The sequence below is a fragment of the Aythya fuligula genome, chromosome 2 (genome assembly GCF_009819795.1).
Source record: "Aythya fuligula isolate bAytFul2 chromosome 2, bAytFul2.pri, whole genome shotgun sequence".
NCBI lineage: Eukaryota > Metazoa > Chordata > Aves > Anseriformes > Anatidae > Aythya > Aythya fuligula.
In genome coordinates, this window is record NC_045560.1 from 119,415,160 (window position 1) to 119,424,849 (window position 9,690).

The 9,690-nt window shown below is 42.0% G+C and overlaps 1 protein-coding gene across 7 annotated transcripts in view; it reads right to left on the reverse strand.

Moving 5' to 3' along the window:
• The window catches only part of LOC116485968 (transmembrane protein 68-like), a 38,341-nt gene extending 31,056 nt beyond the window's left edge, over window positions 1-7,285 (reverse strand). For 5 of the 7 annotated variants that reach the window (XR_004252915.1, XR_004252916.1, XR_004252912.1 and 2 more), the window contains exons 1-4: window positions 7,169-7,285; window positions 4,184-4,267; window positions 2,765-3,092; window positions 197-361 (exon numbers count right to left, since the gene is read on the reverse strand). Coding sequence is in view for 1 of the 7 variants with exons in the window: in XM_032181823.1 (XP_032037714.1) it covers window positions 197-361; window positions 2,765-3,089 (490 nt within the window). In the remaining 6 variants the exon portion in view is untranslated. The remainder of the gene's footprint in view (window positions 1-196; window positions 362-2,764; window positions 3,093-4,183; window positions 4,268-7,168) is intronic. The other 2 variants (XR_004252913.1, XR_004252914.1) reach the window with 2 other exon arrangements.
• Window positions 7,286-9,690: the final 2,405 nt, after the last annotated feature.

The following is a 9,690-nucleotide window of genomic DNA, read 5'->3' on the forward strand; positions in this document are numbered from 1 at the left end:
CACAGGCCAGTTGCACAAACTCATTCTTGAGTATGCTCTTTACAGGGAACATCTGTTCTCCAACAGACATCAACTAAATTTGTCTGAGAGTTTGTTCTGAAAGCTGGATTCTTGCACTTCAACTTTCATTATTTACATTATTAAAAAAAGTGTCTATAGAGTTTTCAAATTGATCCTTCATAATGAAGCATGTTACCTGGTATTCTGGAGACAAAATGATCAGCTACTATGTAGCAGAATCTCTTCTTTTCTAAAAGAAGTCTAGATATGAAATAGATAATGTCAGCAGGACAAGCTCCATGATAAAACACAAAAAGTGCAGGTCCTTCTGGAATTTTTTCATCACCATGAATCTCGTAACCTGTTAGGAATCAAAGACATAAGGGATGTCAAAATAAGATACAATTCTATCCCAAAGAAACTAACTTGCATCAAGCTGGCAAGCTGAAACCAGTATCTATAGAGAAGTGTTAGAGCAAAGCAACAGCTAAAATGTCAAGAGGTGACTTGCAGCATTGACTACGTTGCTTTCACAGGAAATACAAGCTTCATTTAAATCAGAAGATCTACATTTAAAGAAAGACAGAACACCACCAAAAACAACAGCTTGGATCTCTTCAACTATTGTATAATTTTACCTTATTTTTTTTTTCATTTCGCTGCCTTCAAGGCTGTAGCCCTCTTAATCAATCATTCAAGATAAATCAAAATACAGATTGGATAGAAGTGTTGAAACACTATTTCAAGTTCTTAGCTACCTTTCAAAGTCAAGTTCATTGCCATGAGTAACTGTTTAAGCAGATTTGACATGACAACATCCATTTATGTAGCTCTTTTTATTCCAGCATGTGAAGCTCTTTTTTGTTACTTTTCTCAGTTATGCTTGCTCTATTTTTTCCATCACTAAGCACCAAAAGCTGTCTGAGGCTTTACGTGCTCAATTGCAACATACATGAATTGAAACATACAAGTACAAGTTTCTTATTGGACGTGTATTTCTCATTTAGTTAGCAGTGAGGAAAATATTCAGTTAGCACAAAATAACAAAATAGACCAGTTCAAAACACATTCAGTTAATACTGAGCAGGTTTGTTAGTGTTGTTTTTGTTTTCTTTTTAACTGCCACTTCTGAAGTTATTGGAACAATCTCCCCACACCCCTCTTTTTTAAACTTCTGTCTGTACTTTTGGCTCTTCTCACTGTTTTACTTTCTACACCCGTGTATCTGCAACCTATAGCAAACACACCCACCTATCACCTGTGCCATCACAAGTGACCACTAACTGAGCTCCCTGCCAGCTGTGCACAACCAGAACGATACCTGTGTCTAACATTTGCACAGGTTAGAGGTATCACACACCATTTTAGGGTTCTGTTATTTATTTTTGTTGTTGCTGTTGTTTGTTTGTTTTTTCCCCATTGCTGTGAGATTTCAGGAGGAAAAGTTCTTCCTGTGAACTATCAATTAACCAAGTGGGGAAAACAAATATCACAAAACACTTCAGAGAACGTGGAAGCAGCTGCCAGGGCAGAAAAAAAGTCACATCAGTAGATGATGGACTGGATAAGAATATTTTCTGTGCAAATAAAAAGTTGGGCTTCTTATAAAAAAGAAAAAGTTACTACAGATGAAAAGAGCCAAGGCCTTAAAAAATCATTTTCTTATGAAAAAAGTAAATAGCTTTCATTATGAAGTGAGCATTTTAAGCCCTTTGATTTCGCTGTTGATTTTGATCTAGTGTACTTTCACAGATTTGAAAGTTACATCTTAGTCTTACAAAGCCCATCTGATACAGCCACTGCACCATCTGGCTATCAATGCCTTGAAAACCCTCTTCCCTTTGACTGGAGAACAAATAGAGATGATTTTCAAGAAGGATTTGTTCTTTATGTAAATTGCTCTTAAACATCTTTCTCCTTTAGCTGTATTTAGAGTGAATGGTTCTGAAAGAGGCTTATGATTTCCTTAGAAAGAAAAGCCAAATCATTTATTAAGTCTGTCTTTATAAGAGATATAATAGTAGAGGGACAAGGAACAGAGCCCTTAGTTTTGACATTCTTCTACTAGAGAAAGTAGTTGTCAAAAATACATAGAGAGAAAGAAAATATAAAAAGTGGGGTTCTGTAACACTTTGGGGGCTCTGAAGTCAAATTAAAGTAGCAACTAGTGAATGAACCAATGTTGAGGGTTCCTTTTAGCCACTGTTTGGCATTATGTTGGTTACTTGTAATTAAATTGCGCAAATATGTGCAGAAATATTAGCTATTAGGTTATAACTGTCATTTAGCTTCCAGTGTTCATGTATTCACTCTGCAAGAACAGAAAGAAGGTTTTTGTTTTTTTATTGCCTGCTAAAAAGTTCATGGGACATGGCAAATTAATTTGATTTTTAACATAGCTATCATTTCAGGTCCTCCTGGAATGAAGAAAATCCAGTAGTTATTAAAAAGTAAAAAAAGAAAAACAATTAAACAATTTTAAAAATAGCATATATCCAGCTAGATGAAAGATCTCAAGGTAGCAGCTAAGGAATAAAAGTGCAAGACTGAAAATATTACATCCAAAAGTCTCAATTGTTTTTTCTCCAAACTCTACAATGGTTGAAGCACAAATGGCAGTTGTTAAGCTACGGGAAAAAAAATGGCCTGAATTTCAAATTTCATCAAACAGCAACAACAATCAGATGTACATTGATAATCCCCAAAGGTAAAGCCAGGAATAAGAGCTTCAGCACTGTCTAATGAAAAGTCAGATCTTGCTTACCATGCCATATTCTTGCGTGTCCATCCCATAAGGTAGTCAATGTTTTTCTTGCACCATCCCAAACGTTACCTGATTTTTCTCCACTTAATTTCCTTTTATGAATATAAAGAATGATAACAGCACTGTAGATAAAGACGAGGAAGAAAATTCCTGGAAATATAAAAGCTATTGCAAGTGGAAGAAGCAACCATAAAAGGTAGACTGTATAACCCAGATAATCTTCAAGATGCTCCACACCAGTCCATTCTCCCAGTAAGTGAGCCACACAGGTTAAGTAGGACAGCGATATTGGTCCTGCAGCACAGGATTCATTTCCACCTATCATCCTCTGTTTAATTAAAAAAAAAAAAAAATGCAGATGAATAAAGCCTTAAAAAAGACTGCAATAAACCTGTGTATACTGCATAATCATACAAAATACTGATGCATTTTATTTGTACACCACGTGCTACACAAGCCAGTAGGCCACATTAGAAACAGAACGGTTCACACAGCAAAACCATTACTTGATTCTTTTCGGTCATTTTTGTGTAGCAGATATGCTGACAGCTCCAATTTCAGAAAGACAGAATGGTTGTTGCACCTCAAGCTATTTTCTCTCATTAAAAACTGCACATCTTATAGAGATCCAGGACATCTATTTTATTTCCAGTTCCCAGAAAGCTGCATTCATTAGTTGATTAGTATTTTTTATTATCCTACATCATATGCAGTACACTCAAAACTTTGCCCCAAGCATTTACTCCAGCAGGAAATAGTACAATCTCAAATTCAGTACTATAAAAACCCTACCAAACGCTTCCACTAACCATGAACACACAATGACTTGGTAAGAAGATGGCCTCAAATAAGCAAGTCTCACTCGTGTAGAGACTTTGAATTGCATCTAGAAACTTACAGATCGTGAAATGCAAGTCCCAGAATACAACACAGAGAGGTTCCACAAAGAGAAAAAGATCACATAAAGTCCTCAAAGAGCTTCAATCACTCAGCATTTACTGTGTCTAGGCATAAGAACTGTCTTCCATGCCAGTTCCTAAGAAGTTTCAGTGTTACTTCTCTCTGGACTGATTTCATACTTTCTATCGTTCTGGAGCAACATTTTTTTTCTCTGTTATGTAGGGTTTAGGGGAAAATTTGCTATTCACTTCATCTTACAAACCTGAGACAACCTGTATGCTGAGGTGTTTTAGCTAGAGTTCTAGAACAAGATAAATACCTTGGGAAAAAAAAAAAAAATCCTTGTGTAGAAAAGTTTTGGTCAAGACTTGGAGTAACTGTTAATCAAGTCAAGGGGAAAAAAAAAAAAAAAGCATTTTGCAATTACAGTGCAGACTTAGTGGGAAATAGATGGATTTTAATTAAAAGCAATAATTTCTGAAATAATTTGAGGTTTTTTATTATTAAAATGTGACTTACAACATATTACTGCAGAGTTGCTACGCAGAGAGATACGTATCCATCACTCCTTTACTCTTGCTCTGTTTCACTAGCAACAAGAGACTGAAATTCAGAAGATAGTTTTGCTAATGCTATCAGAATCCCAATGGCAGCAAATACTAAGAAGCAGATCAGTTTCACTCCCCACTTGCTATGAGACACTGAAGCATGCACCAGAACAGAACTCAGCTCACTTATTTCCCAGTCTCAACTGTTCCTCCCCCATTTCGATATAGCAAGGATGTTCACTTCTGTTTTGAAACTGGCCTATCCCCACACTGCTCCAGGTAACTCCTACTCAAGAGGAGATAGAGGATCTCCTGACAAGAGCTTTGCTCCCACGATCCATGCCTGTTCCACCAAGCCAGGCTTACAAAATTCTGCTCTTCAGCATGTTCTCGAGGACAATGAGAAGAGCAGCTGATAATCTTCATAAATGCATAAGCACATGGCATAAGTTAAAGGAACTTCACCAATTTCATGTGTGTGCATTTAAGGGGTGGCAGGGAGGATCAATTTGGACAAAAGGATTGGAAAGAGAGCAAGGGAAAGTTCTTTCTCATTCCAGTTGAGAGACTGACTCCAGAACCTGTGAGGCAGCAAACAACCATGGGAAGTCCAAAGAACACAACTTCAGAGACCAAGGAGGATTTAGGAGTAGGATTCAACATTATATTTACCAGATTGTCATGCCTGGATTTCTCCACTGGTTCCACCTACTAAGCAGAGAACAGGACGTAGGCATGAGTTATGGCACAAGAGCTTTTTAAAACTCAGAGGTGGGTACAGAACTTCAAAGATTACTGAAAGTTATGCTTTCCCTCCTACTACATTTTTAATTGTTTACGACTTTCTCCAAACACAAAATCCTCATCACGTAAACTTTAAGTCCTGTCCACACATGCCAGTCTTGCAAAATGTTACTTGTCCTTCTGCATGAAATGTGATTGCATTTGAGGTATTGCATCTCACTGCAATTTTATGGGTTTGCTTATGTATCTGTGCAATAACCTGTAACATAAATAAAAATTCTTTGCTGCCAACCACAGACGTAATAGCTGAAGTACTGCCTTCCCTTAGGGACCATCAATTCTACCCTGAATAATGCTGTTTCCTACTCTTGAACGGAATCATGGAATATTTTAGAGGGGAAAGAATCACTGGACAGCACTAATACAACCTCTTGCACAAAGCAGAGCCAAGGAGTTAGATTAGGGGTGCTCAAGGCACTGTCCAGTCCCACTTGTAATATCTTCATATATGGAGATCCCACTGCTTCTTTCAGCCCCTAATCAAGTGCTGGACCACCCTCATGGTGAAAATGCTTTCCCTTGATCTAGTTAGAATTTCCCTTACTACAATTTGTTCCTGTTGCTTCCTGTCCGTTGGCTGAGAACCCTAATCCCACTTTCCCTGCAACCACTCACTAAGAAGAGCAGCGAGATCCCCATTAATCCTCCTCATCTTTAAGAAAAACACACACAGCTCCCTCCACCTCCCCATGTCTGCAACATGGTCCAGTCAGCTAACAGTGTTGGTGGCCCTTCTTGGAGTCTCCTCCAGGCTGTCCGCACCTTTCTTGTATCGTGAGGCTCGAAACACGGGGTTTCATGAGTGATGAAGAGGGAAATAAAGGGAAATACACGCTTCCCTCATCTAATGGCTATGGCCTTGCCCACGCAGCCCAGCATGCAGACAGCCATCCTGCCCCATGTTCAACTTACCATCCACCAGATAAAGGTCTCCTCCAGCCTGTAGATTTGTTCTCCCTTTAAGAAATCCAGCACATGCCCTGATGGCCCACAGGAACACACTGTTTCCAAGCCTAAATATGATTTACATTACAGCTGCACCTAACGCCCTACTAAAGGTAAGGGCAGCAGAGAAGACAGACTCTCTGTCATCAAAAGAGCACACACATGCCCTGAATTGAATAAAGGCCCAACACAGCTCATGCGCACTACTAATAGACAGATGTTTTGAGCTGTCCCACTTTAGAGCTGTTTAACTGATGACTGCCCAGCACCCTTAAGACTACAAAATTAAGTATCCTGCCTTCTCAAAACACCAGTGACACCACTCTGATCGGGACCTCCTTCAAGCAAAGGACAAGAAACTGTGTTAGCCTCCCTGTCAGAGGTGTTTGGGCATCTGTCACCACCCAAACCTAAAAACTGCAGCAGGGGTGCCCTACTACCAAGTCCCAACCTCAGCCAACTTCACAGCAGAATCCCTCTGTAGTATGAACGTACCCTTAGAAGACTTATTTTAGCTGGTATCTCTAACATGTTTCCTGCCACACAGCTTGAGCCACATGGTTTTAACTTCAATACCAACTTCCTAATGGTGTGACTGATACAGACTTTCACTGGATGATAGCAGCACAACTTCTCATTCAGCTAACAACATTACACGTGGACTTACACTTTTTTTTTTTTTTTCCTTGATGGAGACTGGAAACAAGGCTAACACGCGATTCCTTTCATTAGTTTCTAGTACATGGCCCAGACGAGTCTTTAATTAAACTACAGCTGTGCTCTTGCCACTGGGCTACCTGAGCCATGGGCTCACGGTGCTGCGAGAAGCAGAGCACCAGCACGCTGCAGTTTCACTACACAGCTGAAAAGTCCAAGTGGAACCTCCACAAAGCATCCCAGTGCCCCAAAACTGGGAAATTTCTGCAAAACGACAGCCACAACACACCCCGGCCAGCAGAAACACGCCGCCTCCTGCTGCGCCGGGCAGCCACAGGAGGCATTTAGAGCAAAATTAGCAAAGCTACCAGCACAGCAAACGAGCACAAGAGGGCTGCGGAGCCCGGGAACGCCGCTAAGAGCCCCCCGAGGGGCAGGACCCTGCAGCTGGGAGGCTGCCCCGGTGCTGTGGGGCAGCCAGCAGCGCCCCATTACGAAGCCCAGCTCCCCCATTACAAACCCCAAACCCTCGGTGCCGGTCCCCGCTCACCTTCCCCTGGCGGCCGGGGCTCCGGCTGCAGCCCCGCGCCCCTCCCGGGTCTTGCTTTTATTCCTTCGCCCACCGCCCCCGCGGAGGCCGGGTGCCCGCGGGGCGGCGGGGCTCGGGCGGCTCCCCGCGGGGCGGGGCGGGGGGGAGCGGGGGCGGCGGCGTGAGGGCAGGAAGAGGAGGAGGAGGAGATGAAGGAGAAGGAGGGGAAGGGATAGAAGGAGCCGCTCGGAACCCGGCGCCGCCGGGGCCGCGGGAGCCGCCCGGACCGCTGCCGGCCCCGCACCGCGCCGCGCCGCCCGCCGCTTCCGTGGAGGAGGCGGCCGCCAGGGGGAGCCGCCGCCATTGGTGGCGCCGCCCGCCCGGCTCCTTACGTTGCCGGACCGGGGCTTGTGTGTGTGAGGGCTCGTGGGGAAGATCTTTTGTAGAGCCAGAGAATCATTACGGTTGGAAAGGCCCTCCAAGATCACCCGGTCCAGCCACCCCCTACCACCAGTGCCACCCACAAACCATGTTCCCAAGCACCACGTCCAGCCCTTCCCTGAACACCCCCTGGGACGGTGACACCACCACCTCCCTGGGCAACCCGTCGCAGTGCCTGACTGCTCTTTCTGAGCAGAAATGCCTCCTTATTTCCAACCTGACCCTCCCTCGGCACAACTTGAGACCATTCCCTCCAGTCCTATCACTAGTTATCTATGAGAAGAGGCCGACCCCCAGCTCCCCACACCTTCCTTTCAGGTCTAAGGTCTCCCCTGAGCATCCTCTTCTCCAGACTAAACACCCCCAGTTCCCTCAGCTGCTCCTCATAGGCCTCTCATAAGACTTGTGTTCATATTCTTCCGCAGAAGCCTTGTGTCATCGTCCTTTGCTTCCTCACGGTTGGCCTGGAACCTCTGCAGGCTGTGTGGGATGCTTGTAGTGTCCTGGATGCGTGCTGGGACCCTTCCTGAAACCACGCACTCAGCAACTTCTCCAAAAGCTCCCCATTGACCAGAAATCATGCCTCCCACCTTTCCTGTTCCCATGTTTTCCATTTAAAACCATAACATGTTTAAATTTAAAACTGCAGATGCCTACACAACTGCAAATATTTGTGTTTAGACTTTTAAAAATACAGAGGTCTCTTTCCAGTGACGTTTGAAATGGTCAGGAACTTCAAACCTGGATTAGATTCGGACTGAATATGGAGGACACTGACAAATTTATACCATCCTCATTCCCCAGTTTGACAACCAGAAGTACAAAGATTTAATTTTTATTCAGTTTGATTAGGGCAACAGGAAGGCAATATGATATGCAAATCACATTATCTAAACAATGTCTGGTATCTGTTTGTTTGGTTTTTACAGTGTTTGGTCTCTTTGACATGTTTTGCATACAACTCAAATACTTGTTCTCTGATTATTTCCATAAACCAAAACTTCTTTGCCTTAAATCTTTTTAGCCAGAGATCAGGACCATTTAGGAAATGTTGGTATTCTTACCACAGAGTAAAGTGAAGTTGCTATATTGATGAATTTTTTAAGGATTTTACTGGGAAAAGGTTTTTTTATTTTTTTGTGGGGAGGGTTTTGGTATAGGAAAGGGAGAAATAGTAATATACGCCATTATAGAAACAACTCTGGAAGAACCCTATGAATACAATAGGCTTCATTTCTGAAAGTTAAAAAACAAACAAACAAACAAACAACAACAAAAAAAACACAGCTGGGATTCATTGGAAATAATGTTAGGGTTGTGCTGATGTTATGTATTTGATAAAATTGGGGTGGGGACCTCATTCACATGCAGACTATAGTCAGTGTATGTCTGCTAATATGCCTGGACATGAACAGGAGTCCAAAACACACAGTCCAGAGTAGTTTTGCCCTTCAGCATAGCTTGAGTCATGCTGCTTTAGTTCTCAAACTCTCCTCCTGAAGTCATGCGTGCTGTTCTGTGTGCAGTATCTGACTGAAATTAGTATTCCTGAATCTTTGCAGTTTGGACACATTTTAAGCAATGTTGAAGTAGATTTGACTGTCCTGCAGCCTTGGATATGATTCCTGGATCTACCTGATATGTTATATAAATAAATGCAATAAATAAGAGGATATTGCAGTTACACCAGGCTTGGTTCCAGACATGTAGGTTTATTTAGCTACTGTACCAGCTGGACTGAAATTCAACAGTTTTCAAAACAACAGCACTGTTCTGACATCAGCTTTAGGTAAGATAATTTTAGCATCAATTGGGTACAAACTCTGTGTATCTTTGTCATGCTTTTTTGACTATCTTTTACATTTATATAATCTACTGGACTTCTGAGCTGGGATTGTTCCATTGTGCATTTTTATAATTTCATTTACATTATATATATTATTGACAATTTATTTTTCCAAAGCTACCAGCAGAACTTTTTCCCCTAGTGCAGCATCTTAAAAAGTCATAAATGTGGTTTGGGTTATGAGACAGGGAAAGGTCATCTTCATTTGCTGGGTTTACATTTCTTTTTTTATACATAACAGAGAAGCTGGAAAATT